This window comes from Osmerus mordax, chromosome 8 (assembly GCF_038355195.1).
Source record: "Osmerus mordax isolate fOsmMor3 chromosome 8, fOsmMor3.pri, whole genome shotgun sequence".
NCBI classification, from domain to species: domain Eukaryota; kingdom Metazoa; phylum Chordata; class Actinopteri; order Osmeriformes; family Osmeridae; genus Osmerus; species Osmerus mordax.
The window spans coordinates 12,790,527-12,814,744 of record NC_090057.1 but is presented as its reverse complement, the minus strand read 5'-3'; the positions used below and the strand labels follow the sequence as shown (position 1 = coordinate 12,814,744).

General features: G+C 38.7%; 3 protein-coding genes and 1 long non-coding RNA gene across 7 annotated transcripts; 1 reads left to right on the top strand and 3 right to left on the bottom strand.

Annotated features, from left to right (window-relative positions):
• Positions 1 to 568: 568 nt before the first annotated feature.
• knl1 (kinetochore scaffold 1) lies at positions 569 to 9,967 on the bottom strand. Its single transcript, XM_067241791.1, has 25 exons — positions 9,941 to 9,967; positions 9,575 to 9,660; positions 9,435 to 9,487; positions 9,268 to 9,289; positions 8,927 to 8,970; positions 8,757 to 8,809; positions 8,443 to 8,593; positions 7,444 to 7,695; positions 5,015 to 5,196; positions 4,670 to 4,820; positions 4,516 to 4,583; positions 4,331 to 4,429; positions 4,125 to 4,240; positions 3,889 to 3,979; positions 3,692 to 3,808; positions 3,495 to 3,582; positions 3,307 to 3,372; positions 3,174 to 3,213; positions 2,950 to 3,054; positions 2,743 to 2,843; positions 2,542 to 2,610; positions 2,223 to 2,332; positions 1,993 to 2,114; positions 1,657 to 1,782; positions 569 to 1,515 (listed from the first exon to the last, which is right to left on the bottom strand). The coding sequence occupies exons 1-25, from the start codon at positions 9,965 to 9,967 to the stop codon at positions 1,419 to 1,421; spliced, it is 2,436 nt and encodes an 811-aa protein (XP_067097892.1). The 3' UTR covers positions 569 to 1,418.
• Positions 9,968 to 11,297: 1,330 nt separating this feature from the next.
• knstrn (kinetochore localized astrin (SPAG5) binding protein) lies at positions 11,298 to 13,478 on the top strand. 2 transcript variants are annotated; one of them, XM_067241700.1, is made up of 9 exons: positions 11,298 to 11,368; positions 11,619 to 11,657; positions 11,753 to 11,789; positions 11,882 to 11,911; positions 11,989 to 12,088; positions 12,301 to 12,415; positions 12,734 to 12,795; positions 12,960 to 13,034; positions 13,333 to 13,478. In XM_067241700.1, the coding sequence occupies exons 2-9, from the start codon at positions 11,627 to 11,629 to the stop codon at positions 13,462 to 13,464; spliced, it is 582 nt and encodes a 193-aa protein (XP_067097801.1). In that variant the 5' UTR covers positions 11,298 to 11,368; positions 11,619 to 11,626; the 3' UTR covers positions 13,465 to 13,478. The 2 variants fall into 2 exon arrangements, with proteins under 2 accessions (XP_067097801.1, XP_067097800.1); XM_067241699.1 differs by having other exon boundaries at positions 11,331 to 11,368; positions 11,619 to 11,666.
• A 205-nt stretch (positions 13,479 to 13,683) lies between these two features.
• adgrg11 (adhesion G protein-coupled receptor G11) lies at positions 13,684 to 18,788 on the bottom strand. Of its 3 annotated transcripts, XM_067241695.1 has the most exons (15): positions 18,632 to 18,788; positions 18,391 to 18,549; positions 18,184 to 18,216; positions 18,022 to 18,096; positions 17,776 to 17,929; positions 17,303 to 17,456; positions 16,997 to 17,131; positions 16,803 to 16,913; positions 16,654 to 16,693; positions 16,438 to 16,538; positions 15,981 to 16,102; positions 15,243 to 15,511; positions 14,945 to 15,035; positions 14,137 to 14,420; positions 13,684 to 13,894 (listed from the first exon to the last, which is right to left on the bottom strand). In XM_067241695.1, the coding sequence occupies exons 1-15, from the start codon at positions 18,699 to 18,701 to the stop codon at positions 13,743 to 13,745; spliced, it is 1,950 nt and encodes a 649-aa protein (XP_067097796.1). In that variant the 5' UTR covers positions 18,702 to 18,788; the 3' UTR covers positions 13,684 to 13,742. The 3 variants fall into 3 exon arrangements, with proteins under 3 accessions (XP_067097796.1, XP_067097797.1, XP_067097798.1); XM_067241696.1 differs by lacking the exon at positions 18,184 to 18,216 and having other exon boundaries at positions 18,632 to 18,786; XM_067241697.1 differs by lacking the exons at positions 17,776 to 17,929; positions 18,022 to 18,096; positions 18,184 to 18,216; positions 18,391 to 18,549; positions 18,632 to 18,788 and having other exon boundaries at positions 16,997 to 17,093; positions 17,303 to 17,349.
• Positions 18,789 to 19,037: 249 nt separating this feature from the next.
• LOC136947581 (uncharacterized) lies at positions 19,038 to 21,034 on the bottom strand. Its single transcript, XR_010877019.1, has 3 exons — positions 20,955 to 21,034; positions 19,225 to 19,299; positions 19,038 to 19,090 (listed from the first exon to the last, which is right to left on the bottom strand). It is a non-coding gene; the product is annotated as an uncharacterized lncRNA (long non-coding RNA).
• Between the last annotated feature and the right edge of the window lie 3,184 nt (positions 21,035 to 24,218).

Sequence of the window (24,218 nt, the reverse complement as noted above, 5' to 3'; positions counted from 1 at the left end):
GCAACATGGGCTTTAAGTCCCAGTAGTAACTTGATTTCTAGATATAAAAACAGAAAGCAGTTTATAATCTGATCGACTTGTTATTCTACTTACTCTACGTTTCGCAGCTGGTAGCAATATTTGTTCTTATTTGGAAACCAAATTCTCCCGCTCGTCAGTCAGCGCAAGTCTCTACTCGGCAACGTAATGACGTCGAAGTGTATACTCTTTGATGACGTTTGCCCCGTCATAGCCCCCGTTTAGGTCTTCTTCTGTGATTTAATAGCGGTTCTCAAACCAGTGTAGGTGCATACCATCATCTATTGTATCGGAGTGATACATTTCAGGACATTAAATACTTCAGTCAGAACCATTTATGTCTCTTCCTGGTACTGCTTCAGGTTATTTCAAGAGAGACTGACTATACAAATCCTGTATATTTAAGAAACAGAGCCTTCCAACATTCTCTCATTTATCCCTAAAATCTCTTAGAAGTTCCATTCACGACTTAACACAAGATCTTCCTCTCCAAATTGTATTTACTACACATCACAATATGCTTAACATTTTCAGGAACATTATAAGCATCACATTTTTCTGATGTACACTTCCAGTCTAGGTCAATGCAAAAAAAATCTGAACAATGGAAGGAATGGGGTTAGGGTTCTCTTGACTGTTACTGGTCTCCGAATGTCACAGGTCACATTAAACAAGACAAAACATCCTGGCCTCATGATTATTTTGCTACAAGCTAGGATCCAATTGAAGACAGGAGATGTTACACTGCGACGACAGCCAATTCAAAGAGAAAATGCAGTCCAGAAAAAAAGCTATAAAAGGATTACCTTAACAGCATGGTAAGTCTACTTTATTCAGTTTTATCCCTGTACAGTGAATTTAGTTTTTTCTTTGCCTACCAAAACAATCATGGGAGGTCTATAGTAAGGATGAAATGACAACTTGTAAAAACAATGCAACTTTTCTATTTATGGATAGCCAAATGTAATTTGTAAAACAATTGTCAATGTACAGTTAAGTGTTACAATATTCAGTACCTCAGCTATACATGACCCAACTTCTAATGCTAGTGAAGCTAAATGTTTAGTTTGTTTCTTCTATAACAGAACATAGCTTCAAATGTAGAAATAACATTATAGAAAACATACGTTTTGATAGATATTTGAAAGTTTTTTTTTTTTCTTCTTTTGTTACATAAACAAAAACTGGTATCTTCAAGCAATGCAGGCACCCTCTTAAAAGGTTTTGCCCCAACACATGTAGGAAAAGATACATCTACACATCAATTAACATTTACACAATTCCATACAAATTACAAAATAAGTCATACATAATGTGATATGAAAAACACTAAATGTAAACACTCTAGATTAACTTATTGTACATGTAGCACAAATACAGTCCATTTACACAAGCTTGTCTCAGCAAAGGAGAGCTCCATGAATATTCTTGACGATCTTGGTCAAGTAATCTTTGGACGGTGTTACGGAAAATACTATTTCCTCCAGCTGGTGTATCCTGAATGAGAATAAAAGTAAGTTACTTATCTCTGATCTATAGTTCATCATTTACCTCCATGTTCTATCTCAAGTTTGCAAGGATTGTATTCTCATGACAAGCAGTAAACGTTTGTATTGTAACCCTCAAATGACAACTTACGTTGTGTTTCCAATACGATTTTGGAAATTCTGCACTTGGAGGAGACAGTAGGGGTAGGCAGAGGTGACACCGATAGTGATCTCAAACTTGGCACCCGCCTTAAGGCTGGAGAACAGGATGCGGATTCTAAAAACGGGGAGAGCAACAACAAAAAAAACGCTATTAATATTTTACAGTAATTATAATATAGTCTAGATCATTCACAATTGGCTGTGGTTAAGTTTTTTCCCCTCGACAAACTATCGTTAACACAAAGGCATGTCCTCATCCTTCATGGATGACTGTACGATATGTTAACTGATACCATCATATTACAGCCCTAACTTCCAGTCTTACTGTGTGTCCACGCAGCTGATGTCCAGTATGTCCAGCCTGAGAGCACCCCACATCTTCAGCCGGTGCACCTCCTCTCCTAGTAGACGACAGCGACTCACCACCAAGCCCACATCATGCAAGAGCTGGAGACAAACGGCAGAGCCCTGAACCCATCTGTACTACACCGATATTGACTTAAACCCAGCTTTAATGCTCCACAATTCTAAAGTGCACCTGATGTCCACCCATACCTTTGAGACGTATCTACTGGTTGGATACTTCTTGACCCAAGCGGTTTCATCACCCAGGTATTGGGATAGCAGTCTGTGAACAAGGCGTGCCTGGCACTGTGACTTTTGATCTATGTAAAAAAACAAAAACAAATGTAACACTTTAAAATGTATGGTTTTGGAAATCTGAGTACCTCCCTGGGTCAGGTGGTTGTGTGTCTTATTTCAGGGTAAAAATGGCTAATTATACACTAACCATGAAATACACAAATTTCCACCACACTGTTTCACTTTCAATGGTTTGGAGTGTTAGACAATATTAAGTATGGAGTTTAATCACCATCCAGGTGGAGTTGGAATGTGACATCCTTGATGTTGCGCTCAGTCTCTACCTGGACATCATCTCTTCCTAAAGAAAGCAACCATTTGGCAAATAATACTTCCAACATCAACTTCCTTTAAACACTGGATTAACATACTGCACAAGCACCACATACGGCAAATGCTTTCATATCATATTTTCTGCTATATGAAATCTTACCGTTAGGTTTTTCCATTAACACTTCCAGATGTAAAGACTCATGGAGAAAGGTGTAGACGGTTCTGTTTACATCTTGTTCCCCTAACTTCCATTCATTCAACCTGAAATATGATCATATCTTACACTTTATGATAGCAATATTCAAGGCAAATATATATTTAATAAGCCTTACGACAACCTTTTCCCCCAAACAGTGAAATGAGTTACCTATCCAGCATGGCAATGGCATTCCCAAGTTTGTGGGTCTCAGTTTGAAGCCTGTCCACTCTTTCAATCGAGTGATTTTTCTGCATCTCGAGTTCACACATTTGTCTGCAGAGTTATCAAAACACTCGAATAAGGATACTTCTGCCGTTTAAAATGACCCAATTAAGCTTCATTTGTGCTTTTTACTGTTGGAAGTCTAGAAAGTTATTACTTAAACAATGTACCTTTCATTATCAGCCACCTTCTTGTTGACATTCTCCAAATCTATATGAGAAATGGTGTCATTAAACCAAAGGACATATATTCTACAGGTATTCCAAAGTATTCAAAAAAGACTTTGAAAGTAACAAAGTGTACCTTGCTGTCTTGATTTCAAAGTTGGTTCCCTGTCACCTGCCCCTTCACCCTCCACTGCAGCAAGTTCTATGGCAGACAGAAGAAGAGAAAGGTTGGACCCTGAAAAATTAATTCTCAGTCTCAAATGTAAAATAAGTTGCTATACAATTTTCCTGCCTAATCCATCATTTATATTTAACCTTTCATACCAGCTTCTATGACGTGAATACACTCGTCAAGGTCATTAAGCATGCCATCCGTCTGTTCAATCTTTCCCCTCAAGTTTTGTTGTGACTCCTGCAAAGATGAGGAATGGAATGACTAATAACTACAGTGGCTATATTTGACTAGAAAATAAGAACAAGGCGACAAAACGTAAATGCACTTGGTCATTACAATTTCCTACCTGACATGCTTTCACAAGGTTAGTGTACAAGACCGCCTTCATTTCGTGTGATTGAACTTTGCTTCTCTTTCGGTAGAAGTTCCTTCTCTCTTTCAACTTGGCACCAAAACACTGAAACTAAGAAAAAACACATTTAAAAGTTGGGGTTGAAACTCCAAAAGATGTAGAAGAGGCCATAGATAAGGTATACAATATACTTCTTTCTCTGAAAAGCCCTTTGTCGCTTCCCACAGTGGTCCGTTGACAGTTTTCAGAAGGTTGTCCCGTTCTCTCATTCTGGCTTTCAGTCTGTAAATAAAAACTATTTTAACCACTTTTACATCCCCCCAAAAATCTTAAGGGCTGCTATCCACAGGGTTCAAATGTATAATACATGCTTATATTTGTGAAAAGAATTCATTGCATACTTAAAAAAAAAAGATTATGAACATACCCCTCCACCATTTTTGTGAGTTTCTGGCAATCCGTCTCATACACCCTCTGTTTAGGACGGTTGATGTGCATCTCAATTAACATGTCTTCGGTTTTGCAATCCAGATCACACAGGACCTGAAGAGAAGAATATAATGTATTGTATGCCTGAATGTCTGTAAAAAGAGGGCAGAAGTTTTGAATTCGTAAGCAATAGAAAGAACATACTTTGGCAGGGAGAATACTCTGTCGAGGTTTATCAATGACAAAGTCAATGCTGAAGAGTTTAAGATACTCTTTCACTGTAATACTGCCATCTTCAAGTTTCTGTTAAGAAAAGGTAAAAGACAATGAGACCACTGACAGTAAGAAAACAATAGCCACATATTCACTGCTTATAGACATGTAAGTACCTTTCTCACGTCATTTGTGTAGCCCCCAGTGTCCTCAAGCTGGGACTCAAATTGGCTATGTCTGTAGGCTGGAAATGGATTTACATTATCAGCCATTTCTTTTTGAATAAAATATTTGGGGAATGGCATTTAGCGAAAATAACTTAAAGCTTACTTGACTCAAACGTTGCCTCATGTCCGATGTTGGTTGAGTTCCTGCCATCGGCACCATGTAAAGGAACCGCTGCAGTTGTACCTTTACTGTCCCATTGAACAACATGTGAATGGGATTCTGGACCAGAATGATCCTCCTGTAAGATTGTTCCCTGTCCAGGACAAATAAAGTATTAAATAGGTTGGACAAAAATGCATCCCCCAAACGCCTCTTTGAAAGTAGGTAGATTGTATTTCATGTGGTCGACAATGCATGTATGTTTATTTACAAACGACAGCACAGATTTGACAAACGGCAACCCAGAACAATATGGCAAGATTAGTGTGTGGAAGAAAGAACAGTTACCAGTTCCTGGAGGTTGTCAGTTGACGATTTCCTTCTCTTTTCGTCATCAGCAGCGTCTTTGTGGTCGTTTTCTGGTAAGGGCCTCTTCTGGCCTTGTGACACATTGAGAACTGGTTCTTCGTAGATGAAATCCCTCAGAACACTCCTGTTAAACTGGTCTTCAGAGCTTATGTCATCGATCCCTTGTAAAGATTTTGTGTCCAGAGTTTCTGACAACTCCTCATCACTTATATTTGGAATGACTTCATCGTAAATTTTATCAACCAATGTGCTGCTGTATAGTTCATCATTTACCTCCATGTTCTTTGTTTTCAAGGGTTTCTCATCAGCCATACAATTTGAGGTATTCTGTAGGGGTCTGTTCCTTTGGGGAAGTTTAGGCTTAAAACCGCCAAAGGCCAGTTTTGATGCAAGGCATTTACTTTTCAAGTTCACAGGTGCGGTCATGAAATGTTTCTCATTAGGAGAATGACGGTCCTCCGAGTTAGTGCTCTCTTCTTTGTCTATAGTCAATGCCAGATTCTGTGACCCATTGCCATCAACTGGCTGGGATTCGATCTCCAGAGAGGGTATTTCTTGGCTCCTCACAAGCTGAGATATTGGTGCTGTGACACTTCCCATTGGCAACACTTCAGGTGATTCGTTTATCATGCGGCTCATATGCTGAAGTTTTGACTGTAGATCGGCCAGGCTTCTCCGTCTATTTCTCTTGTTGGAAGTATCCAGATCTTGAGTTGATGTTGATTTGGTAATGTGTGAGCTTTCTGGCTTGCACAGGTTATACTCGTCTCCATCTTTCAGTTGAGGAACATGCATGTTGGTTATGTCCTTTGGTTCGAGATCTGCAAGGTTTGCAGTGATTTCTCCAGATTTACTGAGATTAAAGATTGGCTTTGTGGTTGCCTTGGAATTGGTTGGTGAATATGTTTGTTCAATAGCCTTTGTGACTGTATTTGTCATTTCCACTTCATCATCCTTTACTGATATGTTAGCAGAACATGAAAAGCCAACTGTTGGCAAGCTCATTTCAGGGGGACATTCTTGGTTTCTATTTCTTTTTGTCTCCTCCAGTGTAAAGTGTCCAACATGCTTGGCTTCGATTGCAACAGTCTGGCTCCTTGTCAATTCCATGTCTTCAGACGTTGTAGGAGCCTCACTGCAGAGGCCTATAGCACAGTCCTGAAGTGCCATATCCGCACGTGCACTTTGATCTGCAGGAATCGTAGCTTTGTCCAACAAACTCTTTTTGACGTTGGATGATAAACCTTTCCTTGCTCTCAATCGATTGCCATCAGAATCAGCAAAAACTGGTCGGCTTTCAGTTATATCCATGTCATTTGAACACAAGGAAAGAGGGGGATCAAAGCTGTGCCCTACTTTAATATCATGGGTGTACACTTCCACAGCGGTGTTTGTGGACTGGCTGGAAATAATTTCCTTCTCATGGATCGACGTGGAGAAATGTTCCACAGTAGGAACAGCGAAAGCTTGGGTCATTTTCATACCATTGTCCTCTTGGGAAAGGTTTGACTCCAAAATGCCAACTGTGCTTTCATTTCTAAGTGAAGACGTTCCAACTCTTTGTTGATATTTTGATTCAATAACCACAGTCTGGCTTCTTGTCATTTCCATGTCAAAAGGACTACATCCTGCTTCATGTACAAATCTGCTTACTGGACCTGTCATTTTGCCAGTAGAAGACTCTGTCACATGATCAATGAGCACTGTTAAAGGTTTAGTCATATCCATGCCACAATCCTCTGACATTTGGTTGCGTGTGTTGAAAGGAAAAAAAGATGTGCTTTTCCGCTTTGTTTGCAAAGGATGGACCATTTTGAGGCTCTTTGAGTCAATGACAACAGTCTGGCTTCTTGTAATTTCCATGTCTTGAGGACTACATTCTGCTTCATGTACAAATCTGCTTACTGGACCTGTCATTTTCCCAGTAGAAGACTCTGTCACATGATCAATGGACACTGTTAAAGGTTTAGTCATATCCATGCCACAATCCTCTGACATTTGGTTGCGTGTGTTGAAAGGAAAAAAAGATGTGCTTTTCCGCTTTGTTTGCAAAGGATGGACCATTTTGAGGCTCTTTGAGTCAATGACGACAGTCTGACTTCTCGTTATTTCCATGTCATCTGGCTCAGATACGGCAACAGAGGCATTGTAACCCGTGTCTCGCTCCTGAAGCAATCTACTGTCGCCATTGGGGGCCTCATGTGTACATTTGCTATACTGACTAAAAGCTGGCACATGGGCTGTGAAGTCAAGTCTGGATTTGCTTTTACTCTGTTGGGGCATTTCTATCAGGCAAGACTTGGAAAAAACGGTTTCTGTGATTTCCATGTTATCTGAGACAGGCGACCCAAGTCTGCAATCTGTTGTACTTTGTTGGTTCATCTCTTGTGTGGGGAGATAAACATTACTAGCATCCTTGGTGGCTGTGTGGCTGCCTGCCACGATATGGCCCGTAAGCGCCTCGGTCATGTCCATACCACAACAGTCCTCCGACAAGATGCCACTTTCCTCTTCGCTTGAACTTTTGCTGGTTTTGCTTTGTGAGAGCTTCTGTGTCATCGTTTTGGGATCAATGGTAACGGTTTGACCTCTTGTCAACTCCATGTCATCCGAGTCATAACCATAACTGCTCACTCTCCCCAATGTCTGATTCGGCACCACTGTGACGGGCACATCAGAAGACAACCAGTTTTCCTTGGGAAACCACCGACGTGGTGATTCAGTTTGCTTGGTCCGGAAGTCTAGGCTCTCCTTGAGTGGTGGATTAAGCGGCGTTGTCAACTCCATGCCGTGGTTGTCATTTGAGAAAATCTGGGTTCTGTTGGGGTCTTGAGTCAAAGCCACACTTTCAAACCTTCCATTTCTTAGACAGCCAATCATCCCAATGGTTTTAGAATCAATAGCAACAGTCTGGCTTCTTGTCATTTCCATGTCATCAGGATCTGTACTTAAAGATGACAGTCTGAAAGTGCTTGATGTAAAACCTTGTTCATTAACCCTTGAGGTTTTTCCAGAATTTAGCATTACGTTTTCAGTTAGGTCCATGCTTGGTGGGCCAATGTCAGTCTGCATTGTGGTTGCACCCACGAGTACATGCTGTTGCGGGGTAACTAAACCCGTTGGAAAGTTTCTCTTTGTTGCTGACGTCACAGGAGCCTGGTTCTCTTTAACCCTACTTGAACGCTTTGCATTAAGTTTGGCAAAAAAAGCTTTTTCCTCAATTTTGTCGGAATGCAATGGGGCAGTGTTCAATACCACAGGCTTTTCCTTGCGATCACTTGACTTAGAGAGACTTGCAAGAAAATCTTTAAATTCAGAGTCTTGGGCTGAGGAAGTGGAGCCACAAATCTCTGTATTCCTTTTCTTCACTGGGAATGTAAAGTCCATGTTTCCAGAGGTGGGCATACCTATGTTACCACCATCTTCAAGAAATACAGTTGATTCACAGTTTTTGGCAATACATATTGTGTGACTGTGGGTCATATCCATAATAGCATCCTCAGTGAACATCACAGTGTTCTCCCCATAACTGCTTTGGACATCGTTGTTAAACATCATCTATTACAGGAAGAAGAGAGGGTGGATGAAAAGAAAAGGTTGTATACATTTTAACCACTTGTGTATAAAGCACCGAGTCTCAAATATGAAAAGCCGTCTGGCCTTTATGTAAACCACTTGATGCAGTACATTAGATCAAGTTAGTATTAGCTTTCATAGTCACCTTTTGTCTTTGTTGGGAGGCATACAGGGGGGCGTTCAGCAACGTTTCTATTCCTGAAATGATACAACACGTGCACAATGGTTGATGGGGAAACATTATTATTAAGACCAGTCCCCTCTGTAGTTCTGACAGACACCCAGTATAGCATCTTCACATTCTACATGGCTTACCTGGGACCAGGTCAGATCCACTCTCTATGACACCACTTTGTAGCCTTTTGATCAGAGAAAAAGATTCAGAATGAGTGAATCCAACAATATAATGACCTGCTAATCTGTTGAATTTTAAGATGATAAACACTGACGCAATGGTCACTACTTTTCAACAATGATCAAATGAGATATACTGTATATGATCACTCAAACTGAACAATAGGAATGACAAACCATGATGACGGATGATATACACAAAGATTCAACCTTCATGTATCAATATGTGACTTAACAGCAATTTTAATAATCAGATCCTAAATTGTCATTGTAGACTTGATGGATGTGGAGACCATCCTTACCTCTCATCAAGATTTGCTGTCGCTGTTGAACAGATTGGAAAGATATGTCAAGTTCGCTCAATTTAACCATGAAATATCATGCCCAAAATGTAGTGAAGACAACAAATAGAAAGGCTACTGTTTTGCCCTTCAAAAGTCAAATGTTACACAAAATCAAAAAGACGTACATGTTGTGATGTCCTGTAAAGGACTGCAGACAGGGGAGCCATTTTTTACTTTTCTGTAAAGAAGTAGAAGAAAGCACATGAGAATAACTCTACTGTATAAGCGTTTTAACAACATTTAAAAGAGGTGGCACTGCACTCACTCTGAAAACAGTACAACATCATTGGAGGGTGCAAAACTGACTCGTTTTGAATTCCTCTTTTTCTCCACCGGCTTTGCAACTTCAACCTTAAGAATCACAACATACAAAAATACACAACATTTCTGCAACATGACAATCAATATCATGACAGCACTATGTTAACTGCAACCACCATTTATTTGTTCATACACATTATTCCAAAAAATTATTTTACCTGACATTTGACCTTCTGTGGGGATGAAATTGAAATCGATGTTCGTGGAGCTTTCAGGATCTACATTAAGATGCATAATTAGGCAAGACACTGTAGTTTGAACACACCTTTTTCAATTCATAATAACGCGTTTAAATTAATAATGTACTAACCGAAGAGATCCTCCGTCTGGTCGACATAGTGTTGTTACTACAACATACAAAAAATCAAATACAAAATGTAAGTCTAGAATGGAATAGCCTGTAGCCAATCAAACTGGACATGACAAATACTTGCCATACCATAACTTAAAAGGGCTAATGCATTTGGCTAGTTATTTAGTTTAGGAAATTAAAGTTGTACTCACTCAGTACTAGACACATCAGGAGGCTCCATTTTCAGTTAGCTGCCAAAAACAAAGATGAGGTAGATCGCGTTGGCCTCTTTCACACATGCTTATACCCTTCATGATGTGTGATTTTTAATAAATGCCATTTTTGTATGAACGTGACATCAAACGAAGAGATCACACCGAGGTTCGTTTTTCGCACTGACCGTTTCTAGTTAAGGAGGGTCAGGAAAAGGTTTACAACTAATGATAAAATCACTTCACAACTCTCAAACAAGAGAATATAAATCCTGTCATGAAGCCTGGCCATTGTGTTGTTTCTTGGAGCGTCTTTATGAACATGCAATTACTCTACTGACTACAAGGTTATAAGAACAATAGCATACAGTTCCTTCCCAGTAATTCTCTTAACGACAAGTAGCCCACGTATAACAAAGAGATTATTAGTCTAACAATTATTAAGGCTATCCTACTAGCGTGTACTATCAGTGAGAATACGAGAAAACCAAAAACTATAACTGAACACAATTTGGTCGATCTGACTAACACTAGACTAGTCTACAGTAGCTACATTTGCTAGCCTAGTTAGCGAACGCTGGTCAGGTGGTACTGTAGCTATCTAACATAAGCAATGTATTTTAAATAGGAAGAAAATGCATTGTAAATTCGTTACTGACCTTGTAGTTACACTCTGAAATGTGTAAAAAGTCCCTCACATATAGCTGTCTGTACTTTCACGTTTGCTACTTTGGCCACAGGCAGGCACAGGAGCTGGCGAAATTGTTGATTTTGAATTTAACCGCCTCTCCATGCACATGCGTATTAGCCGTCCTTATTCTTCTGATTTCCGGCAGTTGGATGACTAGTCTCCCATCAAGCTAAAGCTAAATAATTTCCAATTGCAAGCATTTCTATTGTGTAAACAATCTCTTTTTTGACGTTAACCCTTTTTTTCTTATCACATTCAACGTTTTACAAACGATCCTTTGATTTCGTCACGAAATGTAATTGTCAATTATAAAATATGTGACTTTTTTTAATAGGATACCACATATTTGTGCCACATACTGACACATACTTGATATCATAAACTAGTTTTTATTTTAAAATATCATTATTGATCCTGAATCACCCAACGGAAGTAGTAAATGCTAGCGAGTCAAACGCTAGCTAATCGGAAGTGACGACGTAATTTTCAAAACAGTCAGTGCTGTCTGGCGGTACGAGTCTTTTGTCAATTTATAGAAAAAAGGTTTGTTTGGAATCAAGTTAATATAACATTCTTGTAACAAGTGTCCTTATAATTTGGCCTTCTAAGTGTCCTTCTAATTTGGCATTAGCTTTAAATGTTAAGGCTAGACTAATGAGAATAATCTGATCAACGAGCTAACTTTAAGACTAACTGGGCTATTCTGTTAGCTGCTGTAGCTAGAGCTAGTTTCTGTAAAAGCAGAACATACTCTATGGCATGTTAACAGTTTGTTCGCCAAATTGCTTTGCAGTTATCAAGATGACTTCGAAAATCCCCAGATCAGGACAAGGTAAATTAGGTATCGGCCTACTTCTGCTTCTTTACACCATAACCACATTTTGAATATAGAGATATAGCTCTGGTCTCAATTGTGTCTCCAAACAGATGGTGTATTCAAGCCCCATAACGAAAATGCACCAAGGTGACCCATCCCGTGGAAAGATACTTGTGCATACATATCCTGTAGCATGCCAAGAAGTCGATACATTTACATGTTTATTTTGTCTTTGGCAGAAAAATCCCTACAACCAAAAAACTAAAAGGGTAAGTTGTCAATACACCAACGCTGGGAAAGTTAAGCTAATATTTTTAAACGTCTAAAGCTGTTTGTGTTTTGATAGACCACCTAGCAGGTATGGACAACAGTCAGATATCAAGGACCAGAATCAGCTTTTGGTGGTTGTCAATGAGGAGCTGCAGAGGAACCTTACTGAGACTAAGGTAGTGCCCACATGATTTTAGATCTGCCCACATTTGATCGATATTCTAGAGATCTCAAAGCATCAGTGCAATGTAAAATTTAAATAGCCTTCTTGATATATACTTGACACATTTATCTTACTAAAAACGTACTATCAGTGCAATAAAACAAATAATGAATCTCAATATCCAATTTTATGTTTACCCATACCTACTTATATATTTAAATTTAGCAAAGAATGGCCCAGCTGGAGCAGCAGTGCAGTGATCTCAAAGGGGAGAATGGAAACTTCCAGAAACAACTGAAGGACTGCCACGTGTTGCTTGTCGCTGGAAATATTGACCCTGGTAGGGTTGACTTCCGAAATGTTTAAGCCAAATGGACACACGCAGGTTCTTTGAGAATGCATAGGATATTCATAATAATGCACAATTAATACGCTCTGGAGCTTTCACCACATTTTCAAGTATTTCTCAATTGAACATGGCTTGAGTTTTTTTATTTTATTTTTTTAAACATACTTGATGAAAATGACACTAAACTTACCATATCACAGTCTAGAATGCTGAGAAAGACATCACCCCTTAGTTCATGTATGTTTTTTACAAACTTTTCAATTCCGAGTATGCAAATGATAATTACCTATACACGTTTGACATTTTTAGTTCTGGGTGAAAGAATTGGACAAACTACACAACAAAATGAAGATGAAAGAAAAGAGGTGGTGGTAAGAGCGTCTATTTGTTGAACAAATGATTGTGTATTGTACTTCAGTAATAGGTATCTGAGCAACCAATTATGGTACCCACCATCTGGTCTCAATGGATATTTTGGAATTAGCATTATTATTGAATACATTATCAATGAGTCTTATTTCTTTCCCAACTGCAGAATGTATCCAAAGATCTTTTGGGAGAATTGAACACTTTCTGTGACATGACAACAGAGCAAAGTGAACGCATTGATGTAAGTGTTATTCTATTAGGAGCACTGGACTGTATTCCTTTTCCTTTAACTTCCCATGTTCCTTGGCCTTTGTAAATGGGACCAGGTTGCATTAGTATACTATCTTAAATGTATCTTAAGTAATCCTTTTGTAAGAACCTGCTGTACTCACCCTCCTGTCCCCCTGCATTTACAATACTATTCCTCAATGTTTAAGTCATCAAAGATACTTTGCCAACTAATGTGTTTAGAGACTTCCTAGTCTGACCTCTTATTTGCTTAACTTGGGTTGTGTCTATGGTCCTCACCAAATTTATAGGAAATCCAAAACACCATGAAAGATCTCAAAGAAGCTCGGGAGCTTCTGTCGCAGGAGAGGGAGAGCCTGTCTTTGGAAGTTGAAGAAATGGAGAAGGCTCTTGAGGAAGCAGATATGCTTTTAGTAAAATAGACAGACTGTGGGTGTTAATATTTTTTTTATTGATTGTACATTGAAAAAATGAATGACATGGGGGGGGTAAATAAAGATTTTACATTGAAATAACATTTTGTATGAAGTGTACATTTTAAAGAACATAAAACATGTGTTTCTTATATATATATTGTTTGCATGAAGCTTGGTAATCCTACATTGGAGATTCATTTTACATCAAGTATTTGCAAGCTGCTCTGGTCCATAGGCTTACACTATCTTGAAGAACTCAGAACTAATGACCTCTGCTCCTGAACTCAGTGCTGTTTTTGGTTGGCATAGGGGTTGATGTGGGGCTTGAAATTCATGTTGATGGTGCTGAAGGAGCTTTTTCCACTGCCACTGGAGTCTTCAACAGTTGCTCCGATTACCCGACTGGTCTTGTAGTAGTAGAGGAACAGGAAGAAGCCTGGCAAAGGAGCGTGAGAGTGGTAGATTTGTTTTTCATTCAAGATTCAGTCCTATTGCTTTGAAAGCCAATCCCAATTTTTATTTATTGCATGTTGTCTTTAAAGTCTTCAATAAATTAGTATGCATTCCTACGGCCAATTGACCTATGCACTTTTGTAAAGCTCTCTCTTGGAAGTCGCTTTGGATAAAAGTGTCTGCTAAATGAATACATGTAAATTCCAAAAAGCTGACCCTACCCACCTTGAAAGGAGTTGAGGATGGAAAAGATGTAGTAAGATGGCACCCGCAGAGGACCGCTGGCAAAGAAGGCAAAACTCCATGTGATGCCCAGCAGGCAGGACAGACCAAAAATTGCAACCATTTTTTTGGCGCTCAAGCCAAGCCAGTCAGTGTCTGTCTCTGTGCTCTTCAGGTAGACCATCCAACGCAGTACGACGATAAATGTAATAAATGTAAACACGAAGACCACCGCATAGTAGCCAATGTTTACAATGTAGTGGACATTATGATCTCCTATCCAGCACCTTGATATTGTATAAAGGAGAGAAATGTAAAGTTAGTTTGGCTAAATAAGACTATCTTGACCCAAAGGCCTATTTAGCAGACGCCCTTATCCAGAGCGACTTACAGTAAGTACAGGGACATTCCACCGAGGCAAGTAGGGGGAAGTGCCCAAGGACACGACGTAATTTAGCAGAGCCGGGGATCGAACCAGCAACCTTCTGATTACTAGCCCAATTCCCTAACCGCTCAGCCACCTGACTCCCAAATATAATTCTTAATCTACATTGTTCACTTTATTTCATATGTACTTTAATAAACTCTCTTCATCACATGTTACAATTTGCTCCACCTTTAGAAAAGTATGAATTCCTTGAGAATATTGCAATTATCACATATACAGTACATGTGAAAATTGATTTGCCATAAGGTGTATTTCAAAGCAGTTGCCATACGCTAGTATGGTATTTACAGTAAGAAAATACAGTAGAAGTATCATGTGTACAACATCATTCACTGCTATTGCTATTGTCTTTCTGTTACTCACATCATTACATCTTTTCCCCCACTTGTGTGGATGACTTGTTCACCATATTTTCCCAGGCTGAAAAGAACTGCCACAACCACACATGGCAAGACTAAAGAGACAATCATAGGGGGAGAATTAAGAGGCATGTCATAATCTTATTGAGAGCATGCATGTCAGCCAAGTACTTGAGACACAATATTTGATTGTCAGAGGGATATTTTTTAGCACTTTTACAGTATTTGCTAGACATTTAGTTCCAATTAGATTTTTGTGTGGACCATCCCTTTACACACAACTATATAAGGCTTGGACTCACCCCACCCAACAATGCAGACTTTGAGTATGTAGTGAGAAATGATGATGCTCTTGGCCATATACATCTGCAGACAGAGGTGTAAGGCCATCACACCAAACCAGGTGAAGGTGCTTAACATGGAGAAGTGCATTATGGTAGCCATTAACTGGCAACCCACAGTGTTCCGGAGGTTTGCAATATGGGCATTGGTCAGGAAGGTGAAATTGAGAAGGAACATGGCTATGAAGAGCTGGATAAGGATCCGAGTGGCGTCGCTGGCCTTGTTCTTCCTACGGTTTTAGAATTTCAAAAATAAGAGAGTAATGTTGTTAAGGTTGATGGAATCCATTGCATATATACTTTCTTGATTAAACTTTAGTTGTAAGGACAATTCTCTGAAGCATTCCTTTTGGGCAAACGTGAATAACTTGTATTTGGTTCCTCTGACGCCACAGAAACAAACATGTTTTAAAGGTCATTTGGCGGTATAATATGACACAGTACTTTATTGTTAACAACAAAGTAGCCCGATGTTATCACATAGTTTTCTGGTGCTGCTCTATCTGAGCAGCTGACATGTAAATATCCTGGAGCTGTGACTTTAGAATTTGCACATACAGAAAACCCCTGCCGTTAAAAATGTACAGTATAAGCGGTCAACTAACATATCAACCACTAACCCTTTATTAGAATAATGACCTGGGACCTAACCTCTCCTTCCTTAGGTAACTGGTATGACACAAGCAACATCATAACTACCTTATCAGAAAGTGGATGAAGAGGGCCACACTCTGAAAAAACATAGACAACCCACAGCCAGCTGATGTGATGTAGGTGAGGTAGCTTAGATCTTCATCAGAGATGGTTATGTTCGGAGGTGACTAAAAAAACATGAGAATGGTAACCTGATCATTAGCTCAATCTGCAGTGTGCAAATCATCTGTCGAGACTGGAACTGGAACTAAGACAAAAACCCAAGTTCAGGAGACTCCTAACACAAACCCAAGACCCATAAACTCAAAACCACATCAGTCCCCAAACATTAGAAGGTTTTAAAAGAAAAAGTAAGATATTTAATTACTCTCATGACACAACACTTTATATGATTCTGATGGGGGAAAAGTTTGCATTTGTTTCTTTATGGATATTCTAACTTAGTCTGACATTCAGAAATGTCCACAATCTTAAAATGGCTAACCCTTCGGAGAGGACCTACCATCAACACAGCAAAGAATGTCAGATGTGTACACTCGCATGTTATATTTTGACCCTGTTCAATGGTTAAACAGCCATCTGTTGTCCAGTTAGGCTGACTTCCTTTGAGACAGAAGAACAAACTCTTAAATATTTGCCAAAAAATAGCATGTTATTGATATCAAACTAATTAGCTAATTTCTAATATTACTGTGAAATGTTGATGGCAGAAAAATACCTTCACCGCCCCATGACTGGCAAGATGCACTGGCTCCCTCCTAATGTAAAATAAGCAGGGTTAATTTGTTAACTTACATATGACATAGGACGAAATCTTTGACAATTATGGCCATTATAAAAAAAATGATTACGTTACAAGTAGCCTACCTTATTTATATTCCGATAATTTAGATATATTTTTTCTGTAAGATTAGTGATGAAGGCTCCCATCTCAATTGCTACTACTTCATTGTTCAGAACTGTACTGTTTTTTAAATCCTAAAAGGATTGAAGAGATTATTATTGACGTAGAAGTTGTTGAGTCCATTCAAATGAGTATGCCTATTTATTTTCTTCATTACCTTTGCAAAGTTGGGAAACCAGAAAACACCAGCAAATGAAGTATCATTGGTTGAATTGTACACTTTTTCAAATGCTTCCTTTGAGACAGTTACAGACCTGGAAAATCCATTCAATTTTTCCAAGTTTTGTACAATCTGAAATACACATGTGAATCCATTTATCAAATGTATTATAACTGATGTACAAGTGTAAATGTTGCTTTCTTTGTCCAATTTTCCATTCCATTTAATAGCAGAGAAGGGGGTGGAGGGACGAACAGTGCCACAATGAAACAAGCTTCCTGAAAGGTCAAGTAATGCACCTACATTAATGGTGGAGTTGGTATAGCCAAAGGAAAATTGTTCAAAATACATAGGGTCTTCCTGCTTCACAAGAATGCCTTTTACTTCTCCCATTGACACAGATGCTGAAGTCTCATTCATTTCGGAGACGAGTGAGGACATCTTTTTCATAGCTTGGCTGTTGAGAGTTAGAAATTCATGTACTGAACATACATTTAACATATATGCCCTATAAGCTTGATCACAGATCTTCTAAGTAAGTTACAAAACTACCCCTGAGAAAACCAAATCTGATCGTAGTAACAGTGTGTTGGACAGACCTTCAGCCTCAACCTCCACTTAAAACATTCTGTCATGCTACAAACCTGTCATCAATGACTACAACACACCAGCCTCGCAACCATAGGAAAAGCAAACCCTGTCTGAATCAGTTGGATATATCCCCAAAGACTTAAATTGTATTTAACATGTAGTTTCTCAATAACAATATGCCTTACGAAGCTTTGACTGGGTTGATGTGGTCCTCGTCCGTGTTCCTCAATGAAGGAGAAGAAATCTTCTGTTTTGGTTCTTTCGTTGCATTGTAACAGTTGTAACAATTTACTGGTGATAGTGTCATATTGATGATGAAATGTTCTCCATCTCGAATATCTAAAGCAAGAAAATGTATTTAAAATATACATGTATTTGAATAATATTCCACACTTTTGTCAAATTAGCAAAGAAATTATAGACTCTCCTACCTTTACATTGTACTTCATCAAATTTTTTTGTTTTGCATTTTTCCTTTGGACGCACACAGGTTACACTGCAGTTGCCTGTCAATGCAAAAATGCCTTAAGTCTTATTAGTGAAAACTGGATAACATGAAATCAAAATCATAATCTGAGCAAAATAAAACATACCAGTGCTTTTGTGAAAGACCATATAATTCGTATCTGAAACAAAGACATTTCTGTAAATAAATCACATTTTCTATGAACTCTTTCATAATTGTGTTCCTGCATGTAAATGAATGTCTATGGTAAGCCTGCAATCTCCTAGGCTATCATAATTAACAATAGTACAAAGTTTGCTTGATATGCAACTGTATTCAGTATGCCTCAAGTTACCGCTTTCTTTTAAGTTCAGTGTTGAGCTTGGTGTTGCACTGCAATTATTTCCAGTTATTACACACAGAACCATGTTGTCAGAGACACGTTGCTTTGACATATACAGAAGAGTGGACATTTTCCTTGTTTGCATCCAAAAATTGTTTTCTCTGCACTCAGCTGTTGATTGAATAAACAATATAATTAGACATTTTGACACCTGCAGCGTGTCACTGTTAAATGTGCTATTAATAATACTCACAGGATACGTTTTCCCTGTTAAATGAAACGAAGCAGGTGTCTCTCAAAACTGCAAGAATAAAAAATAACATTAATGACAAAGACTGCTTGTATCAATGTTTTTTTCCTGCAGTCAGTAATCAATTAAATGATCATTATGCCTACTAGTTTGAATTAAAATCCCATTTTATTTGTAAACCCCTTTTACAATGTCATAGAGGACTTCACAGATACTCATAAAACTGCACCGAAACCAACCTAAAACCTTAAGAGAAGACGAAGAAAGACTCAAGAAAATTCAGTGTAGGAATAGATGGCCGGAGCAGTTTCACTGAGCGTCCAATATTGCCTCAGATGGGTTTACATTGGAGTTAACGGAAAGTTTGATATGTCTCATACTGACGTTTGCATTTTTTCTTTTGGGGGTTGGAACACACTTCTTTACGTGACGGTGCAGAACAGGTCTGATCTGAAGTATGATCTGCATGTAGTAAGAATTGAGATAAATCAACAAAATGTGTAAGTGAATGGATGGTGAAACAGATATTCAGAGTTGTGAATTACTATATCATTTGCAGTGCTCTGCATTGGCATTTGTCAAGTTGTCAAACTTACTAAGTATAAGTCCAGAGTACTCGTCATCAACAATAAAAACATATGAGCAACCATCGACATTACAAGGATCTGCAACTGTAGAGCATAAAGAAACAAATATCATAATATCTCAATGCAGTAAGGTGAAGTTTGAAAAATAAGTCTTAGAATGGAATAAAACACACAGTGTAAATTAATCCTTGTAATATGATTAAAGTAATCTTGAAATATTGTTCAAATGGCTTCCTTCAATGTATTAGAAGGAAGCCATTTGTTCCATTGTTTTTACATATTGAGTGATTCTACACATTTTCTCCTGAATTTGCAAAACATTGGAAGAAAAAACAGTAGCCACATAGGCCCAAGTCTGAAGACATAGTTAGATCACCTTGATCATGAATTAAAACTGACACTGAGATTTTGAAACCGCAAACTGCCCCAGGGTAGTCTCTCTGTAACACACTCCGGTAACACTCCAGACAAAAATGTATGAGGGGTCTCAAGAACACTGAGCAATGCACGGCCATGTTCAGTGACCTTAATGAGTTTGGGGGAACAGATGCAGGAACAGCCAGTACCTCAGGTATGTAATGTGTGCACAAAATATTGATTCTGTTGGCCTTTGTAGGCTATCTAGCTGACTGGGTTCAACACAGATGGAGCACAACCATCAATGGATCTGTCTCCTGACACCACAATCTCCTCTTCCATGGTGGAAGAAGACGGCCGCCATTTTAAGATGGTCTTTTTGTGCAAATAAACTTGTTGACATAACTTGTGCTCTCTGGTGATGACATTTACGGAAATCAAGTGAATTGAATCCAAATGGTCGTATTTGCCCTTGCTGTGGGTGCAGGGTCGGACTGGGACCGAAAAACAGCCCGGGACATTGAAACACAGACCGGCCCGCCACCCTCCCCCCCTCCACTTTCTCCCTCACTTTCTTTTTCCATACTTGTCTATGTTTCTGCATTTGCTATTTGATGTTGCAAAAGAACAATAATCAGTAAACTATATTCAATAATGACAATCAATTCAACAAACTAATTTCCATATAATAAGCCTGTTAACAGACTGACTCTATTGTGTACAGAGCCCTGCTGTGTGTACTATCCTTTGTAATATCCAACTGGCATTCATCATGCATGGCATTACTGTGCAGAACACAACCCACAAACCCACAAAGGAAGCACAGGACTTTTTATGGCTGTATTGTAAAGCCCCATGATCGATCCTTAAATCGGTAAGGCATTTTCGTGTCCCCAATATTCTTTCCATTACAACTGGGTTAGTGGGCAGGGTTAATTGAATGCGTATTGTCTCAGAGACGTGGGGACTTTGTACAGTATTGCGTGATGAGCAAGGTCTTTAGAGGATTATCACTGTCTCCTGTCAACCAAGGAAGTTAAGAGTTCTTTAAAATAAAATAATAATGTAGGCTACTGAGCCAGGGTAATAGCATACAGTGAACATGAGAGACAACCTCTCGTTTTGCAAAATCACCCTACATTGACAGTATGTTACTGAATATGTACACAATGAAAACCTTGCGATTTCCAAAGACCGCATCGAGCTCTAAATAAAAAAATGCCTCCGAGTTGCTGTGTGTTAGTTGTCAGAAGGATGGGTAGATGGGTTCCTATAAAATAAGTATTTGCTCTGTGTCTTTTGAGAATGATATAAAGAAATGTTGTACAATTTGATTTGAGTGGGTTATTCTATTTGGTAGTCATTAAAGGTTTTCTACTCACAGGCAGAAGTGATCCAGGGAAGAGCAACCAACCAAACCATCAAGTTTATTAAAGCCATATCTCAAGAAGTTCTCATCTCTATACCAATAAAAAATAAACACATAATGTTAAAAATGTGTACCTACTTAAGCTGTATATTCAGTAAATCCCATCTTTGTAGTTTAGTGACATTAGGTGCCCACAGTAAATTATTTATTAACTACACAATAGCCTAAAGGTCACAATGGAGGGTCATATTTGCAAAAATACATCTACCTTGTGTCTTAAACCAGTTTCAAGAGGAAGATGTCACCTAGAAACCAACGAGTAAGTAAGCTACAGTATAAGATGAGAAAGCGCAACAAACTTAAAATAAAACGTTTTCCAGCTTTGTCTGTGGGTTGTCTGGTTCAAAAGCAGAACTGCTATATAGATGTGGGGTGGGGGAAAGGGTGTGAGTTAAGATGACACAATTACAAACATGATAGCATTACTATATTAATCTTCCAAACAAGCATCCCTTTTTACAGCTTTGTGTGTACATCTGTTTACAACAAGTAATACATTAAATATATAGTTTAGTACTGTATCTGTTGATGGCATAGTTAATTATCTGTTCCAAATATATAATTGTAACTATAATATATTGCAATGAAAGACAGGAGTGGTTCTTACCTGATGGATTGATGCTAAGTGACTGGAATAACTGGAGGTGTTTAGGCAGATAGATATGTTTCTCTGGTAGTAGCCTACATTGTAGCTGCATGAAAATAATGTTCTAATAATAATAGGCCTACATGATTTTGCATAGTGAATTTGCCTTTCAAACTCAGTCGTATCCAATGTATGAAATCAGACAGATCTCTGTTTACATTACGCTAGGGTGAATTTATTTGCATGCATTTTCTCATCGGAGCTTCCTGATTATCTAGTGCCCTGACCCTTTCTGTGACACTGACACCACACCAATCACTTTTTGTGATTTCAGTCACATAACACCCATGCTAAACCTAGTCAAAGTTATGTGGACTACATTGTCATAGCAGAGAAGAAAACGCTCTGGAGTTTAGGTGTCCCACATTACCCAATGTCCCAGATTACCAGAATTCACCCGACACAAAGATCGTTTGTGTACTATCGTTCGTGATCATTTTTCGATGTACAGACACACATGTGGAACGAAATGTCATGCTTCACATGTATGGGGGCAACACTGAAAACAATGCCAAGTGCCACATCTCATTCTGAAGTGTCCATCTGTAGATTGTGGAAGCTTTTAACAGTTCCCTCGCAGTGTAGCCTACAGGTTTGCCTTAAATTATGGGGGAGAGTGGGGTGGATTAAAGGTAACAGTTGTCACCAATGCCTTTACAACAACTCAAAGATTATTTGTGCTTTCCTCAGCAATCACAAACCCCTTTTCTAAAACATTTTTTGTTGAGAAGTTGAGGAAATTAATTTACCATACTGATTTGGACATACTATATTTGGAATATCTATTTGATCATGATTCATATTACACATAGGCCTATTACATAGTTTTTCCCAGATTAAATAGGCTATTAGCCTACACAATGGCGTGCCAATCTGCCGGTCACCTGATCTATATCTGATTGTAAAAGTAGGCCTACAAATTTTGCATATATTATTAATGGTATTGTAGTTCCCGTTATGTATTTATTTTATATCCATTATTTGATATTTTGTTTAGAATCCTAGTTGTTTGTTAGCCTGGCCCTAACCAGACTCTGGTACAATGCATTTGTACAGAGAGTCTGGGCTCGATCCATTGACAAGCATTAACTTCCTTGAAGGCGGGTACTCTGTTGAAGTTGGATCTACTACCGTGCAGCAGAGAGAAAATGGAGGAAAACAAAGATCACTATCCACTACAATATCTACAAAGATACACTAACCACCTATAACAAAACCATCCGTCTAGCAAGGAGAGAATATTTCTCCAACATTATTACAGAAAATGCCAGAAATTCCAGAGTTCTTTTCTCCACCATTGACCAGCTGCTAAACACTGTCCCTGCTCCACCTCCATCCTCAGCAGTTAAATGTGAAGAGCTTGCTTTGTTCTTCAAGAACAAAATAACTTTGATCAGAGCTAGTATTATTAATAGTGGGGTCAAAACTGACATCAGTAGATTCTGCAACATAACCATGAGCACATTTACCTGTATCACACTTAGTGAACTTTCCAAAATTGTCAGCGAATCTAACTCCACAACCTCAGATATTGATCCTATACCCACAACATTCTTTAAGCGAGTGTTTGATAGTGTCTCAGGTCCGGTGCTAGAGATTATAAACACATCCCTTAGAACTGGCGTCTTCCCAGATGCCTTCAAAACAGCTGTTGTAAAGCCCCTATTAAAGAAACCCAAATTGGATAACAGTCTACTTGCAAATTACAGACCAATATCAAACCTTCCATTTATTAGTAAAGTACTGGAAAATATAGTTTTAGTCCAATTAAATTCTTTTCTTGAAGAAAATAACATCCTGGAAGTCTCGCAGTCAGGTTTCAGGAAATATCACAGTACTGAAACTGCTCTCACCAAAATAATTAGCGACCTCAGACTAAACTCTGATGCAAATAAAGTCTCTATCCTTATCCTGTTAGATCTCAGTGCAGCATTTGATACCATTGATCACGACATCCTAATCAATAGACTGGAAAAGCTTATTGGTTTCACGGATAGTGTATTGAACTGGAAGAAATCATATATCACAGGAAGGAAGTTTTATGTTAGTTTAGGAGACCATAGGTCCAAGAAACATGAGAACTGCTATGGGGTTGCTCAAGGAAGCTGCTTAGGTCCATTACTTTTTTCTCTTTATATGTTACCACTCGGCGACATAATCAGAGAACATAACAAAGATTTCTATAGCTATGCGGATGACACACAACTATATATATCCACTGAACCCAACGATGCAACGGCCATCAATTCCATTACCAACTGCCTGTTGGCAATAAACAAATGGATGAATGATAACTTTCTTAAATTAAATGAAGACAAAACCGAAGTCCTACTATGTGGGCCCCAAATCCAAAAGAGAGATGCTTACTAAGAATCTAGGAGGCTTAACCCCCTGTCTTAAACCAGAGGTGACGAGTCTCGGTGTAATCCTGGACTCAGATTTGAATTTCAACTCTCACATTAATAAAGTGACCAAAACAGCTTTCTTTCACCTGAGGAATATAGCAAAGGTACAACCATTCATAAACCAAAATGATGCAGAGAAGTTAATTCATGCTTTTATATCCAGCCG